This window comes from Protopterus annectens, chromosome 6.part0 (assembly GCF_019279795.1).
Source record: "Protopterus annectens isolate FY-2018-M chromosome 6.part0, PAN1.0, whole genome shotgun sequence".
Classification (NCBI taxonomy): domain Eukaryota; kingdom Metazoa; phylum Chordata; order Ceratodontiformes; family Protopteridae; genus Protopterus; species Protopterus annectens.
The window spans coordinates 1,175,060,005-1,175,080,572 of record NC_056737.1 but is presented as its reverse complement, the minus strand read 5'-3'; the positions used below and the strand labels follow the sequence as shown (position 1 = coordinate 1,175,080,572).

At 41.9% G+C, this 20,568-nt stretch overlaps 1 protein-coding gene across 1 annotated transcript in view; it reads left to right on the top strand.

Annotated features, from left to right (window-relative positions):
• The window catches only part of RUFY4 (RUN and FYVE domain containing 4), a 651,945-nt gene extending 632,359 nt beyond the window's left edge, over window positions 1-19,586 (top strand). The window contains exon 10 of the mRNA XM_044074805.1: window positions 17,144-19,586. Coding sequence (XP_043930740.1) covers window positions 17,144-17,222 — 79 coding nt within the window. The 3' untranslated portion in view covers window positions 17,223-19,586. The remainder of the gene's footprint in view (window positions 1-17,143) is intronic.
• The last annotated feature ends 982 nt before the right edge of the window (window positions 19,587-20,568 follow it).

Here is a 20,568-nt window from a genome sequence, read left to right as displayed (position 1 = left end):
ATTTAAAAAAAGAAAGCCTGGAAACTTGGAAATTAAGGGTGCCACTCGTGAATTGTGGCACCCCATTATTTGGACCTCAAAACTGGTAAAAAATTAGAAATTTTGTACGGTTGAGAGGTATGTTTGCAGTACCAAATTTAAGTCCCATGATGGTATGGGATCATTATAAGGAGGTCTAAGTAGAAGGGTACCTTTTAAAAAGGCTTTACACAGTTTAGAAGAATCCAGAGAGGAATTCTGAAACCCCATATGAAACTTAGAGATAGCTGTGAGTTGAACTTTAATAGTCGATGAACTAGCACCCTCCTTAAATAAACTCACTAAAAATACAAGAACAGAGTGAATCAGGGCTGAGCAGGGGTCTACCTGATTCTTCTCTGTCCAATAAACAAATATCCATTTACTTCTATAGTTTCCTGGTAAAGGGTTTATGGAAAGATAGCAGTATAGAACAGACAAGCAGAGAGAGTGTAACTTGTGTGGTTATTAATGGAATTGGAAAAAACATGCAGTTTGAGATTTGAGATGTGCAGGTGAACCATGTCTGACAGGTGAGACAGAAGGTCTGGAGTTGGATCCAGAATCCAAGGTGGGTACAGAAGATGAGGCCAAAGGATGAGGAACCAAATCTGTTGAGGCCAGTTAGATGCAATGAGGAAAACTTTGCTGTTTGACCTGGCTGCTTTCTGAAGGAATTTTCAAATGAAAGTAGTCAGTTGATGAGTGCACAGAAGACCAGGCGACCAATAGTGGAGTAGAGCATCCCTTGGTGAATCACCTGGTGGGATCATAGGAGGTCACTAGGCTAATGGCCCTAGAGACCTTACAGCCTAGCAAAGTACACCCCCTGTTCCCAAGAATATCAAGGTATTAAGTGGAATTAAGTCAACAACTACTGCCTCTGTCCAATAGGGACACAGGTGAAACTCCCAGGGTAAATTTGCAGTTTCCCTTCCAGCCATCCAAATGATGCTTAAACAGGGTCAGCATGGGGTGTGTTTCACTTGAAAGGGAAGTTTATTGCAGAGGAGAGGTAACCTCTGTGAAGCATATCTCTCTCCAGCAAGTCCTGTTGATGTCGCATACTAAGTTGAGTTCCCTAGAACAAGTGCATCTTATACCATTTGATTTACGAATGTGCAGCATTTCCATTAGAACAGGATCTGAGATTGCTTTATATGTAAGGCAGAGGTAGTCTCTGAGTAGTCTGTAAGACACAGAGTATAGTGACAGAGATTTCAGTCTGTTAACGTATGACATGCTGAAGACCCTAAATTTTCTTTGTAAGAAATCTTTGGAGGCCTTTCCAGTTGCTGCAGGTACCTGGTAAGGTACATACCAAAGGAGTATAAGGGGGGGGGGGGTTACCACCTCTTTTGTTTTGGATGCAATGCCCTTACTTATGAGGTGGCCACTTTCTTACCATTGTGGAGATGTGTTGGTTAAAGGAAAGGTTGTTTTCAACCTGTATGCCCAAATCTCACACCACTGATTGCATGCTTAGGGTGTTATTATTAATGTGGTAATCTGCATGGGTGTCACCCTTGCTAAGGGGGACGATAATGTATTTTTTTGAACTGAGTTTAAGTCCATGAATTTTGCACCAGTCATTTGTCTGCACAAGTCTCTCTTGCAGGATGTTGACATAGTTTGGGGACTCGATGACTGCACCCAATTTTCAATCATCAGCAGACTTTGTCAGCCATAGGCATTTTGTTTTAGCTTGTACATCCAAAAAGTAGTATCCAAACAACCATGGCTCCAGCACCAATCCTTGTGGAACACCACTGGTTACGAGTCTGCTGGTGGAGGTAGAGTCGCCTATTTTGACTGTGTGTGCTCCATTGGTGAGCCAGTTTGCACCCCACCTGACAATTTACGGGTTGATCAACAGATGGGTGAGTTTATCAATGATGCCTGAGTGGGGAATAGTGTCAAAGGCCTTGGCCAGGTCCAGGTAGGTAATATGCATGGATTTGCCTTCATCCATGGCTTTAGTGACTGTCTTAAAAAGTCCACCAAGTTCAATAAGCAGGATCTTCCTTTAACAAAGCTATATTGGGTCAGGCTGAGTGTTTGGAGGTCTCCTATGTCTTTGTTGGTAACGTCCATGATTATTCTTTCCATTAGCCTTGCAGATTAGGCTAGTCAAGCTTATGGGTCTATAATTCCCAGGGTCAGTGGTGGCACCTCTTTTATGTAACAGGATGATGGTTGCTGTTTTCCATTCAGCAGGTAAAAAAACAGTGCTTAGACTGTGGTTAAAAAGAGTACCCAGTGGTGCAGCTAGTTCCTGTTTTAATCCATTTAGAACGCAGCCTTGGATATTATAAGGTCCCACAGACACTATGTTTTTGGCTTTGGAGAGAGCGTTTATGACCTGTTCCTTGGAGATACTAGGTGGAGGGCAGGTGGTAGGGATGTTTTGGGAGATATGTGGTGAGGACGGGGGGGAGAAGTTTTCCTTGAACCTTTCAGCTAGCAAGTTGGCTATTTCTGTGGGTTCAGTATATGTGATGTCATTAACAACCAGTTCTGCGCAGATCTGGGTTTTTCCTTTAAGGTTTCTGATGTAGCTAAAAAAAGGCCTTATGGTTATCCTTAATGAAGGAGGCTAATTTGGATTCATAGTTAGATTTAAAATGCCTTAAGAGGTATCTTATTTGCTTGTTTAAGCCGAGTAGGGAATGCACCCAATTCAGAGACTGTTCCTTCCTGCTCCTGGACAGCAATTCCTTTCTCTTATTGTATAACCTGTTAATGATGGATGTACACCAGGCAGGCCTGTTCTTTCTTGAAGATCTCATTTTGGTCCTGTCAGGTATGGCTGAGTCAATACATTTGTATAGATGCTTATACAAGGCATTGGTGCAAATTCCAGTGTAGGTGTTCATGGCATCAGTTAGGGCAGAGGCTATGAAGCTATTAATGCCATCACGTATTAGGTTATAATTGGCTTTGGAGAAGATTTTTCATCTAGTTGCTGCTAATTTATTTATTCTTTATTTATTTTACATTTGTTGACTGGGATAGTCCGACTGGATACATGTCCATTTTCAGTGGAGGCCCGGGAAGAAAAGTTCAAAACTTACAAACAGATAAAGATAAGCAAGTTACAGTAGATGCACAAACATATAGGTTCATAGGTAGGTACTAGGCTATTGGCCCTAGGGCCTATATAAGCCAAGCCAAACAGTACCCTGGCTTTTGCCACTCAAGAAAATTATTTTCCTGTGCCCCTGTCAAGCAGAGCCACAGAAGTGATTCCCAGGGTGAATTTCTTATCTCCCATCCAATCATCAAGATTTTCCTTGAAGAGTGCTAATGAGGAGCTTTGTTTGACATAGATAGGTAGTGTGTTCCAGAGTATGGGAAGTCTCTGAGACAGGAATCTATCCCTCCAGCATGTTCTGTTTATTGTGGTGACAAGGTTTAGGTCCCTAGAGCATGTAGCTCGGAGGGATTGGGATTTCTTTATGTGGAGCATGTCCAACAGCTCTGGGTTTGACATAGCTTTGTATGTTAGGCAGAGATCGCCTCTGAGTAGGCGATATGTGACAGAGTAAAGCTGGAGTTTTTTGAGACGGTCTGCGTAGGGCATCTGTTTGAGGCCAGTAATCCTCTTTGTGACGTATTTCTGTGGCCTTTCCAGTTGTTGTAGATGTCTTGTGAGGTACATACCAAAAGGGGTGTTGTACTCTATAATGGTTCTAATGAGTGATGAGTAGAGGGAACAATGACCTCTTTTTTCCAGGATGAGAAACCTTTTGAGATGAGGTGTGCCACGTAGTTGGGTTGTATATTGTATTAATATACAAGTTAGAGTCTCACATTTCAAGCCTATGAAGAATATAGTTTATATTCAGAAATATATATAAATATGTTACAGTTTCTCTTATCAAACCTATAGGTGCAGCTATATACAGAGTATCTGCAAAGATGTTACAGTTTCTCTTTTTAAACCTTTTAGTGTAAGAGGTAAGTCGCTGTGAATAAAACATTGCAGGATAAGGAAGCAGATGAGGCTTTAGTCAGGGTTAGGCCAAGGACATAACCAGTGAGTTTTAAAATAATGGGTTAGATTTTTTTAACTGATTAATGGAGGGGTTCAGAGTAAGGTCAGATGGGAGCGAATTCCAGGTTTTGCCTACTGAATTTCCAAACAAAGATTCTCCAGATAGGTTGTTAGCTTTAACAGATTTGAACCAAATGTTTTGTAGTGGAACGAAGTGGCCTAGTGTTTTTGTAGGGATGAATAATGTTTTTAAGGGAGGGCATTTTTATGGATGGATAATAACCTTGAATGCTACAGTAAGCTGATTACATTGAATTAGCCTGGAGAGTTCTAGCCATCCTAAGAAGTTTAGGTTTTGACAATGGTGTGTCATGTAGGGAGATCCTGTGGCAAATCTGGCAGTTTTGTTCAAGTTAGTGATTATTGGCGATGCATAGAGTAGAGTTGAAAACATATGGGTATGGGCAATGGCAGTCTTAGGTAGAAGGGTGAGAAAAGGTTTGTTTTTGTATAGGGAGCCAAGTTTTTTATTAACGGTTTTAATAGTTTGGTTTATGTGCATATCATATTTGAGGTTGTTGCCTATTATAACACCCAGGAGTTTGGTATACATATCTGGTGAGATTATGGTCCCATTGTTAGATGATATAGTAAACAAAGGTTGAGTGGATTTGTGAGTATGGGAGAAGAGTAATAGCTTTGTTTTATTAGGGTTTAATATCAGCTGGTGATTAGAGATCCAGTTTTCCACTGTACTAAAGGTTTTCTGGGTTAAACTAAGGAGATCTGTAGGGGTAGAGGCTGAGCAAATCAGGGTTGAGTCATCGGCATTTTGTATACAGTTTGCATCTGGGATTACAGTGTGGAGGTCACTGATAAAGAGGGAGAGAAGAATGGGACCTAATATGTTACCTTGAGGGACACCAAGGGTAACGGGGAGAAGGGTGGAAAGTTTGTCCTGCCAAAGAACAGCCTGCTTTCTTCCACTAAGGTAAGATTGAAACCATTGTATGGCATGGTTGCTTAGGGATATTTTATTTAGGGTAAGTAAGAGTAGCTGGTGGTTAACCATGTCAAAAGCCTTGGAAAGATCGAGAAACAGGGCAGAAGATAGTTTGTTGTTATTATGGTTGGAATTTATAACATTAGAAAATAAGAGGAGGGCTGAGGTGGTACTGTGTTGTGGTCTACATCCATGCTGGGAGTTGGCCAGAAGATTATGTTGAATAAGGTATTGTAAGAGTTGTTTATGGATGCACTTTTCCATAATTTTAGCCAGAGGGGAAAAGATAGCTATTGATCTATAGTTTGACAGCTCAATGGAGCTGCCTCCTTTGTGGAGTGGTATGACGTGATGTTTTCCAGATAGAGAGGATAGAGACTTCAGTTATGGTTCTGTTTATCAAAATAGAGACAGGGAACGCTATAACATCAGCAGCTTTTTGCAGGTAGTCTGCAGGGAGGAGGTTGAGTGGGGGTGAGATGTTATTGTTACTTCTAATGAGACTGATTTATGATCAGACCTCACTAGGGAGGGCTGCACACATGGGGTGGTGCAACAACCACCTATGTTAGGGAGTACCAGATCCAGAATTGTTGGGCCCCTTGTGGAGGTGTCAACAAACTGGCCCAAGGCACTGGAGTTGATGAAGTGCAAGAACATTTGGTCAGGTGTGTTAGTACACATATAATTTACCCAGTCTATGGATGGGTAGTTAAAGTCACCTAAAACTAGGGTGTTTGGTTGCATCTTGAAAGATTCAAGAAGATCCAGAATATGCAGTGTGGGTATCCTGGTTCATGGAGGGGGGTCCTATAACTGGCAATAACTTGGAGAGGAGTCATACCTACAGTCAAATGGACCTGGAGTAATTTAAGGGAATTGTTTTGTTTAACCAATCTAGAGGTGTACTTATCTTTGATGAATAATGATACTCCACCTCCTTGCACTTTCAGTTTATAGTCTGAATGTTTGGAAGGCATTATAACCCGGCATGGCCAGGGCACTTTCTGTGGCCTTAAACCAAGTCTCTGTGACTACACACGTCAGCATCTTCTAAGTTGAGGACTACTTCCAGTGAGTGCAGTTTTATGTTTAGACTCCTAGCGTTTAGAGTTTAGCGGCATAATATTGCTAAATATTAGGAGTCTGGCAAAGAAGCTGCTGCACTTGTTTAGGAAAGATGCAAAAAGATCACAGCAAGGCTGGCCCCAATGATGGAAAATCATTTGTGTCACTTTGTTGTTGAGACACCACTCATGACATAATAAGATGGACCTGCTCAGTTTGTCTGCTGTCATGACGGACTTCCCCAGAATATGTGCTGCAATGAGAAAGCACTTGGAAGAACTCGCCCATTGCCACACCCTTACGGCTTCTTGACACAGGGTTTAAGATCTGGTTTCCCCTTGTTTCTTGATGTCAGCATACAAACTACTGATATGTTGTCCATTTCAATCGCAATTGTTCTGAGGGGGAGAGAGATTTGGAATGCTATGAATTCCAGTGACTGAGTTGGTTGTAATTGTGACTTGTAATTAATGATTATTTCAAGATCTGAACTGCTCTGCAATATGTGATCTCATGCTTGTACCAGTTGATGCCTGGATTGAGCAGTAATGAGCCAGTTATCTAATTAAGGAAACATCCGGAATTCCTGCAGTCTCAGTTGAGCTGCTACTACTGCTATACACCTGGTGAACACCCTGGGGCTGTGGTGAGGCCAAAGAGCAGTGATCTGTACTGGTAATGACTGGCTTCCAGCAGGAAGTGTAAGTACCTTCTCAATCGCCTGTTCATTTTTATATGATAATATACATCCTGAAGGTCTGTTGAACACATCCTGTTATTCTTGCTCAGAAATGGCACAATGAACTGGACTGTGACCATCCAGAACTTGATGTGTTGAATTGATTTGTTCAACACACTGAGATCTAAAATCGGTCTCCAGTCCCCTGTCTTCTTTGGCACTAAAAAGAACCTTGAGTAAGTTCCAGATCCTATTTGGTCTGGAGGGACCTCTTGGATTACTCTTTTTTTCTAGCAGCTTTTGGATTTCTAGTGCTGCTGCTTCCGTCTGAGTGGGTGGAACATCATAGATTTTCCTGGGTAATGGAGGTGCTGGAGAAAGGGAATAATATAACCTCCGGAAATGATTCTCTGCATCCAAGTGTCCTTTGTTATGTTTAGCCAGGCTTCTTGGTGCAGAGATAAGTGACCCTTGACTGCCTCCAAAGGGAGGCAATCAGGCCTCCCTTCAGGAGGTCTGAAAGTGTCTGTCAGAAAATGTATCTCCAGACCTTCAGTTTTCTGGGCCTCCTCTGCCACAGGTGTGTCTTTTGCCATTATCACCCCCCCCCTCTACCTCCATGTGTGTCCTGGAAATGACCCTGAGACTTCCTGAACCACACCTTTTGACCTCCATGTCGATTCCTGGAAAAGGTCCATTGAGGGGTCAGAAAATACATGCACACTGCAGATAGTCATTCTGTCTTTCTCACACCTGGAGAGTGTGTCTTTTGCTGTGGGGCCAAACAAAAAAGAACCATTAAAAGAAGCATTGATGAAAGATGACTTTAAGGGCTCCACAAAATCGCGCAAGCCCATCTAGGCATGCCTCCTGATGAAAATACCTGAATCTGCGGTCCTTGAGATGCTTTCTGCAGCATGCCAGATGTACCTCTTAAACAAATTTGCAATAGACTGAAGGGGAGCCAACGGTGAGGCCACAGAAGTTTGAGCCTCCATAGTAGTGGCCCCTGAAAGGGAGTCTGAAAGTTCCTTAGTCAAGTCCCCTTTGCAGTCTTGTGAATTGTGCCAAACAGTACAGCAATCAGATAGAAAATGTCAGCAAAGCATAAACTTGCTTCCCAAATTGCTCTAGTGCCCCAGATTCTCTATTAAGGGGATGGACAGTGGAACTCTGTTCTGCAAGTTCCTTCGTTGTTGCTGCTGCCACAACCATTGCATCAACTGGTGCCCCTTTACTCCAATGTTCTGTTCCTACTGGTGGAGCCAGAATCCTGTCTGGTCTCTTGGAGATCAGCTCAATCATATTAGGTTCCTTCCACACCCACTTAGAAAACAAATCAATAAGTTCATCAGCAAGCAGCATAACCCAGGAGGTTGACAGGCCAGTCCTGAAGTCTTCCAGAAATACTGACTCCTCAGGAGCAGGGTTTTGGGCAGACCAATCAGCTTTCTGTTTAAGGCCTCAAGAATGTCTCCAAATGAGACATCAACTGGTGTTGATTTGGGAGACCCTTCTCCCTCATCAAAGTCAGTATCCTCAGTGACAGACTCCTGGGGACAGTCCACGTGCCTCCTTTTGCATGTTCTATTCCTAGGGACCTCTTCAGTGGGATGATCCAGAGAAGTATCAGGAGAGATAACAATACCTGGCTGGGTAGTCTGGAAGCTCTGGGATGGCTGTCCCAGTGGGGCTGAAAGCAGAAAATCATGTTGCAAGGTCAGCTGAAATGTCGAGGGTGGATCCAAGAGAGAAAGATCCACCTGACATTGCAGAGCAGAGAAACCCTCTTCACAATCTCAAAAGCAGACCGCTCTGGAGAAAAAGAAGCCAATGGAACCAAGAAAGTGAGTTTCTGGCCCGCTCTGAAAGCCATCCAACTGAGGTAGAAGCCAGAGCTGAGCTGTCCAATGCCAAAGCTCCGAGAAGAAGAGATGGCTCCGAAAACATTGGAGTTGATCCTATCCACTGTGATCTGACTTGGAAGCTTCAGGTCTGAGAGGCATCTGGATCCGAAGATGTCAGGTGATCTCAGAGCAACAGTCAGATCCAAAGACAAGGCTCTGTTCGGATCTAACCTAGAAGGGCCAGGAATGCTTTAATCTGAGGACTCTAACACCACAAGTTGAGTCAGAGTTATCAGTGGAATAGTAGATGGATGGTGTTCCTGACCTGAGAGGGTAGGAACTGTGAAAACTCCCTTCTGAAATTACTCTATAATGAATCTGCTCATCATCCTTTTTGCATCTACTTCCATGAGACTTCTGGAGGAACGAGAGGACACCACTGAGGGAGACTTATGACTGCCAATCCAAAACAAGGCAGGGCACCCTGGAAGGGCCCAGATCCATGTCGGGTGAATATACAGTACAAGGCAATGACTTATGATCCTGGGACTTCGAATCTGGAATATGTTTTGTCAAATCCAATATTGTTGGACTGGAAAAATACTTGGTCAGATCTGAAGAAGGTCATATCCCAGAAGACTTCAAATCCAATTTCTCCCTCTTTTTCTTTGGCTAGTAGAATGTAGAAGAAGAAGTATCCAAAGATTTGGACCTATTTGAAGAGTCCTTAGTTTTAATCTTAGGAGACTGAACTCCTGATAAGGCTTCAGAAAATGAAGTTGGCTCTTGGATTGAAACTACGACAAAGTCGGAATCTTGATCTAGGTGTTCAGCACTTAAACAATAGACCACTAAGAAATTGGAGGGTGAAATACACTTGCAGCGAAAAATGGGGTAGGAAAGGCTTACCAACAATGGTAGCATAGATTACACTAACAAGTTTATAAAGGAATGTACCAGGCTACAACTCATACCTCACTTTTCGGCCAGCTAACCTGGACCGGAACACTAAAGGTGCAGGTCTGTCTATATTCATTAACGATATCCACACCTCCAGGTTAGCTGCTCAGCATAATGCATCCGAGGTTATCCAAGTGCAACTAACTCTGGGCAAAATTGTCATCCAAATTGTAGCTTGCTACAGATCCCCCACCATGCCACAGGATTCCCATTCCTCTTTTCTTGATATACTGGAAATTATTAGGGTTCAACCAAGCACCCTAAAAATAGGCGATTTCAACTACCCCACCATTAACTGGAAAAACTACTCATGTACCAACTCCTTCGCTCAATGCTTTCTGGAATTCATAAATTGCAATGCTCTGGATCAACTTATCCACACCCCCACCAGGGGCAACAATATCCTAGACCTAGTCATTACTGACACGAGTGACCAGTGTTCCACACCTGAAGTCAACTCCTCCTTGGTCAGATCCAACCATAAGCTAATCACCCTAGATATCCACATCCCACCCCCACCCCCATCAAGGAAACCATGGTAAAAATTTTCTCCAAAGCCAACTTCATGCTTCTTAAGACAGAAGTGGCAAACTTCATGACACACATGCAGATGGACAATACAGTTACGACTGCTGAATCCTACACAAATGCACTCTATAAGCACTTACATGAGTGCATGGATCGTGTTATCCCAAACTGAACCAAGACACTATCCTCCAAAAAATGGAAGCCAATCTGGTGGTCCCCTGCCATAAACAAACTCTACAACAGAAGGAAGAAAGTGTTGCAAAAGAGAGTAAATACCATGAGTGGAGGAGCTCCCTGGTCAGCCTCAGTAAGAAGCTGAGATCCCTTATAAGATCCTCCAAAGCTAGCTATGAAAACAAAATCTCCACTGATTCTAGGGCAACCACAAAGCATTCTATAGCTATGTCAAGAATCTCAATGGCAACACCCAGATCTGCTCTGAGTTACAGCACAATGGCATGAAAATTACAGAACCAACTGATATTGCCAACATCCAGATAGGTTCAGTGCTAACTGTACCCCCCTCTCACCCCCTAAAGGGCCCATATCTATACAGGAAGAATGCAGAGTCCCTGTAATCACAACTATGCAGGTAAAAGCTGTACTCTCTAAAGCCAAAAACAAAGCATTCATGGGACTGGACAACATCCCAGGCTGCGTTTTACATGAATTTCAGAACAAACTGGCTCCACACCTAAGGACCATGTTCAATCATAGTCTCACGTCAGGCTTTGTTCCCACTGAATGGTGCACAGAAACAATTATCTCACTCCACAAAGGGGAAGCCACCACTGATTCCAGGAACTATCGCCCTATTAGCCTGACAAGCCTGATGTGTAAGGCCATGGAACATATCATCATGGAACTCATAAACAAAGAAATTGGTAACCTCCAAACTCTGGACCCCCTCCCAATTTGGGTTTGTGAAAGGCAGATCATGCCTACTGAACTTGATAGACTTATTTGAGGCAGTCACCAAAGCCGTAGATGAGGGTAAGGTGGTTCATACAGCCTATCTTGACCTCGCCAAGGCTTTAAACATCATCCCCCATTCTGGAATTATAGCTAAACTCACTAAACTAGGTATAAATCCCTATGTCACAAGATGGGTTGCCAACTGGCTCACTGACAGAACCCACACTGTAAATGTTGTGGACTCCAAATCTGACTTCAAACCAGTAACAAGTAGAGTACCACAGAGCTCAGTCCAGGGACCACTCCTGTTTGGTATCTACGTCTCTGAAGTACAGGCTAAAACAGAAGGGCTTTGGCTAATGAAGTTCAAATGATGTAGACATCCTACAGAAGGACCTCACTGAGACAGATGCCTGGTGTCAGAGGCATGGCCTCACTGTCAATGCCAAAAAGTGCATTGTCATTCCCTTTGGTAAAAACTCTGTACCCATGAACTACCACATAGGCGTCAGTCTACTTAACGCTGAATGTGTGATAAGAGACCTGGGGACCCAGGTGGACAACAGTCTCTCCTTTGATAATCACATCACCACACTAGTCAGGAAATCCTTCTATTTGACACACCTCATCACAAAAGGGTTCCTATCCAGGAAAAAAGAGGTCATTGTTCCCCTCTACTCGACACTCATTAGACCCATTATAGAGTACAACACCCCTTTTGGAATGTACCTCACAAGACATCTGCAGCAGCTGGAAAGGCCACAGAAGTACCTCACAAAGAGGATTACTGGCCTCAAACAAATACCCTACACTGGCCGTCTGAAAAAACTCCAGCTTTACTCCATAGCATATTGCCTACTCTGAGGTGATCTCTGCCTAACATATAACGCTATGTCAAACCCAAAGCTGTTGGGCATGCTACACCTAAAGAAATCCCAATCCCTCCAAGCTACCTGCTCTAAGGACCTAAACCTTGTCACCAGAATAAACATGACATGCTGGAGGGATAGATTCCTGTCCCAGGGAATTTCCATAGTCTGGAACAAGCTACCCATCTATGTCAAACAAAGTTCCTCATTAGCACTCTTCAAGAAAAATCTTGATGAGTGGATGGGAAATAGGAAATACACCCCAGGGATCACTTCTGTGGCTCTGCTCGACAGGGGTATAGGAAAATAACTTTCTTGGGTGGCGTAAAACAGGGAACCTTGTTTGGCTAGAAAGTGGCAAATGACATATGAGGGACTTTAGGCATATTGCATTATGGATAGGAAAGGAGCTGATGAGTTTATTGGAGGCCACAAGCTCATGTAAACCTGAGTTAGTTCCGAGTGACAGATCCAAACTATCCATTGAGGAATGATTGATAATTGACAATATCAGATGTTTATGGTTTTCTCACAAATTGTTGTAGAGTCATTTATTAAATAATGTAGATATTCTGAATGTCTGACTTCACATCCTTCAGAAAATGCTTGCTAACCAGACAATGCTCCCAGACTGAGTCCAAAAAAGTTCATGGAGATCAATGCTGTAACCCAGAAAACAAGTGCAAGTAATACTAAAACAAAGTAAAATTGCAAAAACTGTTATTCTAACAATTTGCTAAAAATATGAAAGTAGTACTTAAAACATTTCCTGATTTTGGGTCTTTCCCCCTTATTCTTGAGCTAAGAGGTTGAAAGGATGGGGTGCACTGCATTTCACTACTTTGGGTACAATGGGTTTCACTACATGGGGTGCACTGGGTTTCACTACATGGGGTGCACTGGGTTTCATTGCATGGAGTGAACTGGGTTTCACTACATGGGGTGCATTGGGTTTCACTACAAGGGGTGCACTGGGTTTTACTACATGGTTCTGACAGCAGTGAACTGAAATATTATTTCTGGGACATTGTTTATATATTCATTCATTCATTTGATCACAAGCAGACATCTGAGATGTACACACACATATTGGTGGCTGTAATTGATGACTACATATTATGTGCATGTGTGTGTTTATAGGGGATAATGATGATGTGTAAAACAATAGTGCTGAAATCAGTACCCCACAGGGCAAGGTAAAGCATTCATGCTCCACCCTCCTAAGGGAACACATTTATGCATGCTCAATTTTGACTGGTATGGCTTTGAACCCCCCCCCCCCCGTTATGATTTTTGATGGCCCATTTCTATGCTTTTGAAAGCTGAGAGTTTGAAAGGTATGCACATCAGTCCTTTTATGACACTCAGCTGGAACTGACAGACTAAAGATCTTCTATCTGGCATTGGCATGTGTTCACATATATCAGAGGTGCTGGCAAAATGACATTTTTAGCAGACAGATCTGGAAATGTTCCCAACGTCAAGCACTCATTTCACTTATAATGCATTATTCTAGATAATTATTGGCATGTGTGGGGTAATTTGCAACACTCCTTTCCACCCAGTAAAAAGAAAGCACGGGTAATTCCTTCTTCTCTCTTCTTCTCCTCTGCACCTTGATAGTTTGTGTACAAAAGTCACAAATAAAGGGTGAGGGGAGAGACAAGATACACCTTTCCTATGCCCATTTTGCATATGTTTTGCAATGCCAAGAAGGCAGGCACAGCTCTACCTCCACAAATATATTGATCAGTTCATAGGATCATAAGACATTATTAGGCTATCGACACGGAGATCATTTTAAGCTTAGCTGTTTCAACCCAATGTAATACTGTAGAAGTACTAGTCAGTACCCAAGATTGCATTTAGTGATGACTTCCCATGTCCAGGAGGGTTGTGGGTGCTATCCCTGGTAAGCATTTATGGTGTGACATTCACACATCCAGGTTTCTCTTGAACAGTGTCATAGAGGTGCTCTGTGTCATATGAATTGGTAGCCTGTTCCAAAGATGTGGCAGTTGCTGGGAGATAAATCTGTCCCTCCAGCATGTCCTATTTAAGTCACAGGTCATATTTAAGTCCCTGGAGTGGGTACTCCTAGACCCATTTGATTTATGGATATACAGTACGTTCATTAGATTTGGGTCTTGGGTTGCTGTCTAGGCCAGGCATAAATCTCCCCTAACATGTCTATATGATACAGAGTATAGTGACAGGGATCGTAGTCGGTCCATGTAAGGCATATGCTGGAGGCCCATGTAAGGCACATGCTGGAGGCTCTTGATATTCTTTGTTAGAAACGTCTGAGGTCTCTCTAATTGCTTTAGATGCTTAATACGGTACATACCAACTGAGGCGTTATACTCAATTATGGGCCAGATAAGTGCTGAGTATAGGGGGAGTATAACTTCTTTTCTCTTGAAATGATGCCTTTACTAATCAAGTGAGCTATGTGGGAAAGTTTTCCTTACAACAGTAAACACATGGTGGTCAAAGTTAAGGTCGCAGTCAACTTGTGATCACAGGTCCCTTACCACTTCATGGGTACTTAGGGTATTGTTATTGATTTGATAGTGTGAAGGGACATTGTTTGTGCTAAAGGGAATGATGATACATTTCTTTGCATTCAGTTTAAGACCGTGACTAATTCACCAGTCAGTCTGTGTGACACCATGCTGGAGTATACTGACATCATTTGGGGATTCAGTGATTGCACCTAGTTTACAGCGGTCTGCAAACTTGGTCAGTCACAACCCTTTAGTTTTGACCTGAACTTCTGAGAAGCATATACCAATCAGTAGGGGCCCATCACTGACCCCTGTGGCACCCCAGTGGTAACAGGTCTGCTCGTTGATGTGAAGTCACCCACTTTCATAGTGTGTCCAGTTTGTGAGCCAGTTGCCAACCCATCTTACAATGAAGGGGTTTACATTCTGTTTGCTAAGTTTATCGGTAATGCTTGAATGTAGGATTGTATCAAAAGCCTTTGCCATGTCAAGGTATGCTGTGTGCACAGATTTGCCCTCATCAATGTTCTTGGTCAGACTTTCAAAGAAATCCACCAGATTTAACAGGCAGGATCTGCCGTTCACAAAGCCAAATTAGGTAATTGGGTAGGATCCAGGGTTTGGAGGTCACCTATATCTATATTTATGAGGTCCATAATGATAAGTTCCATGGCCTTACAGATGAGGCTGGTCAGACTTATGGGTCTGTAATTCCCTGGATCTGTTGCTAGGCCGCCTTTGTGAAGGGGAATAACTGTAGTTGTTCTCCATTCCACAGGAACAAAGCCTGTGGTTAGGCTATGATTGAAAAGGGTACTTGATGGCAATGCTAGTTCGTTTTAGCCTGTTTAGAAGACAGCCTGGGATGTCATCTGGTCCTACAGAGGCCGTGTTTTTTGTCTTGGACAGGGCTTTGAGGACCTGCTCTTCAGATATGTAGTGTGGGAGCAAAGTTTGGGAGAGGGTTTGTTGTAAGTTAGGAGGGAGAAAGGAAGTGAAATTTTAGCCAAACCTATGCGCTAGCAGGTTCGATATCTCTGTGGTGTGTGTGTGTGTGTGTGTGTGTGTGTGTGTGTGTGTGTGTGTGTGTGTGTGTGTGTGTGTGTGTGTGTGTGTGTGTGATACCATTGGCCACCAGTTCTGCACATGCATGGGTCCTACCCTTTAGGTTACGTACATAGCTGTAAAAACCCTTATGGTTATCCTTGGCAGTACTTGCTAGGTTGGCACAAAGTAGTGTCTGTGGAACCCACACTTGTAACAAGACATTCCGGAACCCATACTTGCCAAACGACATTTCAGGATGCGCAGGCATGTTCTGTATCCAAAACGCATGTATGCAGTATTGGCAAGCAGCCATGACTCTCAATGTTTGTGCTAGAGCAAAGAATTTCTCCAGTGCACTGAAGCCAGGAGAGAATCCCACACTGTTTGTTCTGACTCAGAGGCTCAGTTGTTGGAGAAAGTCTTCATTACAGCATCTTGTCATATGCTTTTACAGGAAGGCTACCATGACCCCTATGTAACTGTTTGCCCATCCAAAGGTACAGTCACTGCTTTTCATACAACATTGAATAGGGGAGTTATTCATGGAACCCTAACAGTGTACAGCACCTTTAGCATTTCTGGATCTCTCCTGTCCATACCTGTAGCATTGCTGTAATGGAGCCATTAAACTCATTCACATCATCCACTGAAATGGAACCATTTCCACCATCATCTTCTGAACAGCATGTTTTTTTAAGATGGAAAACATTGTTTGTAGATTAGAACAATTTGTATGGGCTGCAATGACAGGTTTCTGGAACCTCATTTTGGGAAAAAGTAGTTATTCCATTTTCCAGTTTCAAAGCTTTTGTTCTTACAAATTACCACACACAACGAAAACTCTAGGAATACAGTTCTGAAATAGTTACTAACATTTCCCTTAAGGATGTGTCTCAATGTCTAGTTCCCATACCTGTCCCATACTCCACAACAGTTAGCTGCAGTGGTTTCAGAGTTGTGATGGTTACATGTCCTATGATACAGCCCCACCTTTGTCATTAAAGGCTTACAGATGGCACATTTCACTGGATAGCTTGCAAAGGTAATGGATCATAATAATTTTGGTCATATCTGTCTTTAGCAGATTATAGTTTTGCTGTTCTGTATATTGAACACCTTTTTGCAAGAAAGTGTCATAATATCCTGTGTGGTTTGCCATTATTAGAAAGACGTTAGTATCTTAATTGCTGTCTGCCATTTGTGGGAAAAGATAATAGCATTATGGACGTTGTGTGCCCTCAGCTGAACATGGGCTCATTATCCTCAGTGCGTTGTACTTAAGGATAGGGGAGTTGCTAAAAGGAACATGGCCCAGAAACACACATGCCAAATACACAAACGAAAACAAATGTTATATGTTTTCTTCCTTCACCCTATGTACATTCTCTGTGAGTCTGATCTCTCATTCAAAACAATTTGTGTGTTCTAAAAAAGTAGAGTTAAATAAAAAATGTTGGGAAACAGTAAGAGTGAACACTGAGGGGGACATGCCATAGAAGAGATGAGTGGAAACAAAATTTTATTCTGTGAATGTGAAGACGTGCCGGCCTTTCCTAAAAGTGATTTGAAGTCAGTGACAGCAATAAAACATAGGAAATGACAGAACTGACATATTATTGTACTAGCAGTGGTTAGGAGAAAGAAATCAGTACAGAGAATCTAAGTTCATTGCTACAGTATCATATTCCTGCATTGTGTTTTTCAGGTCTTGTAAAGCCACCATCTGTCCGTCATGCTGCAGAGATGCTGGAAAGAAGGAGCGTATCTGTGTCAATTGCTCCTAGGTGAGACTGTATCCAGTGGCTGCCATTGTCTTGCGAGGACTCCACAGGGTTAAGAAGATATCTGGGCAGATGAAACAGCACTTAGGCTGAAACAAGCTTCTCTAGCTGTGTTCTTAATTTGTGCACCATGCTGTATGAGAATGAACAAATCAGATGTTACTGCAATCACATACATACATATTTCGCTGCTGCCTGGTATAAACCTAAAACTGGGCTCTGGTTTCTATGAACAGTTGTTTAAAAAGTATATTACCATATGTGGGAGAAAGGCAAATATAAACTGTAACGTGACGCACTGAGGAAAGAAGAAGCTGATTTGTTTCAAAACGGTGCTCGTCTACCTACTAATGAGAATGTTAGTGTTGCAGCCATATCGATGAGGTGTATAGCGTGAATGGCCCTCTATCATAAATATGAGAGCTGATACTTACGTCCAAACAGTCCGAAAAATGAACTACAATTAAAAAAAAAAACAGCAACAAATTCTGAGACTCACTATTACATTTTTTAAGCATTTTTTTATGGGTGCCCCTGATGAGGGGTTGTATCACCACGCTCCAATACTGTTATATACACTAACTCCAATATCACTGTCATTTGAATGGGAAACACTTTAGGATGACACAACCTCAATTTGTACATATTCCTCTACCTTTGCACTTGCAGTACTGTTATTCTGAGGCTTGTAGTCACTGAATCAAAATTCAGTAGGTGAATCATAATCTAAAGCAGCATAACATCAGAGTGGATCAGAAACTCTTCCCTGCTGTCCATCTGTCTTTTTGTCTGTTGACCCACCACTGAAAATCTGAGGAGAAATGATAAATGTCTAAAGGAGTGAGCTTTAAAAAAGTTAAGAGGTACACACAGCTAAAATCAAGTACCTGACGTAGTGGTGAAAAAAAGCACTAAAACTCTCCAAAGAGCTGATAGCTAATACAAAAGTGAAGCAGTTCTGCATGGCCGCTTTATTTGTTCTCTGTTTATTTGTACTTGCATTATATAATGGCTGTATATCTACCTTTGCTTTACTGAGCAGAGAAAATTACTATGATCTGCTTCAGCATATTATCCTTTAAAAAGCAACAAATGTACATGTGTGTGTGCGTGCGCACTTTTGTGAGTGTGTGCCTGTGTGTGTGTGCATGCCTGTCAGTGTGCATGTGTCAGTGAGTGTGAAAACTCACTGTCATAAAAGTAGCAATGATCTGCACAAGCTTTCTGTCTTGACCATGACTTACCTCAGAATTAGTTATGTTTGCAGGCCAAATACAAGTCATGTTTGTACAATGTCATTCATTCTATGCATGGCCAAAAGGGAATGAGGCTATTGTCGATGGCCACTAATACATTTGCTATAACAATACAGACCTTCAGCTTCCTTCTCATGTTCACACATTGGGCAGAATGACAGTGGTCTAGATGACCACACAGTCCACAGAGTGTCACCATGAGCTCTAGAGAGATTACACTTGACAACGAGATTATACAAAGTGTTTAAAAAAGTGCTGATCCAAGCCTAAGGGGGTGCCCACTATACTGGTACAAGGTATATGTTGGGGTTCCACACATCCACAGCTAAAGACAATAACCATCAATATGAGGAACAAAAATGTGCCAAACAGTGACGGTACAGAAATTGAATTTATGATGTCTTTGATTGCAATCAACAAAGTTGTCTGTACTCGAACAATTGATTGTAACTTACTTTTTTGTTATACTGCTCATGAGTCAAGGACTAGGCTGTCACTTTCTGGATGCTGCATAAATCTATACTGCGGTGTAGAAATGGCTTAGTGCATCTAGTTACTGAACCTCTTGTCACAGTCATGTATTGCTGAGATTGTACGCACTAAAACATCTGTATTTCTGACAAGTTCATTTACCTCCATTGCCTTGCTCTTACCTGAATCCGTGATAAAGTGATTATGACATCATTGTTTCTCTTGTGACAGTAGACCCTGATGTCACAACAAAAAATATGAGGTCAGATAATGAATATAAAACTGCAGATTAACTCAAGCGGCATATTAATGGAATATTTTTATGAATTTGTAAAGATCTGTTTACTATTAAGTTTTGGGAAAATGCAATATATATACAAAAATGTAAATGTAGCTCTATGTAATTACTATATTCTTTTTTCACATTTTTCACTAAGGTGCTTACAGATGTCTAATAGTTTTACTATTTATATAGAAGACAAATATATTTTTGGCACGGCCATACACCTCACATATGTATAATCCCATTGACAGCTTTTGTATTATGTCTTTAAAATGTTTGTTGATGTGCCATTAGAACAGTGTACTGTAACCATCTACAAGCAAAGCACAATAAACCCAAATAAAAGCTATTTGTCCATGATAACATGCTTCTGTTAGAGCAATATTTCACTAAAGCTAATGTTTGTGTACTCTGGCCAAGTGCCATATCCACATTCTTTTTTCTGTGAATCCTATTCATGTATCCCAGTTTCCCCCTTTTGAATAAATAAATAAATATCTTTTGCACAAGAGGTGGTTACAATTACATGTAGGATGGGGGTGGGTGGGCAGAAGGTTATAGATGAGCTTGCTGTATTAGTATGTACCATTTAGTTTTATACTTACCAGTAATGAGAGCTGTTTTCAACATTGTGATTTTGCTTTAGCAGACATATTTTCTTGTTAAAATGTTGAGGAGTTCCTGTATATTTATTTATTTATTTTATTTTATTTATTTGTAGTTGGTTTACCAGGATAGTCCATTGGGCCAAGATGAACCCGTTTTCAATGGAGTCCTGGGGAGAAAAGCTCCAGAAACAAGGTTACAATAGGTTTTAGATCAGATTACAATATTTACAAATTATACAGTTTAGAGCATAACATTTCAGGTAGTACATACTGGTGACGAACATTACAGATGATACAGACTAGAAAAGGAAACATTTCAATAGAAAAACTGAGAAGCCAATATATCTTAGGAAGCTAGCAAATAGGAAACAAAATAATACATTTGTTATAAATAGCTTAGTAAGTACAAGGGAGAATGTATGAGTTAGGACAGGTAGTAACAAGGAAGTTCCCAGAAAGGAGGGGGAAAGAGAAAAAGCCAGTGTAGGTTATGACAGATGGGTGCAGGAGCATTCCCACTGGGATAGTAGATATGATGGATGGGTGCAGGAGCATTCCCACTGGGATAGTAGATATGATGGATGGGTGCAGGAGCATTCCCACTGGGATAGTAGATATGATGGATGGGTGCAGAAGCATTCCCACTGGGATACTAGATATGATGGATGGGTGCAGGAGCATTCCCACTGGGATAGTAGATATGACAGATGGGTGCAGGAGGATTCCCACTG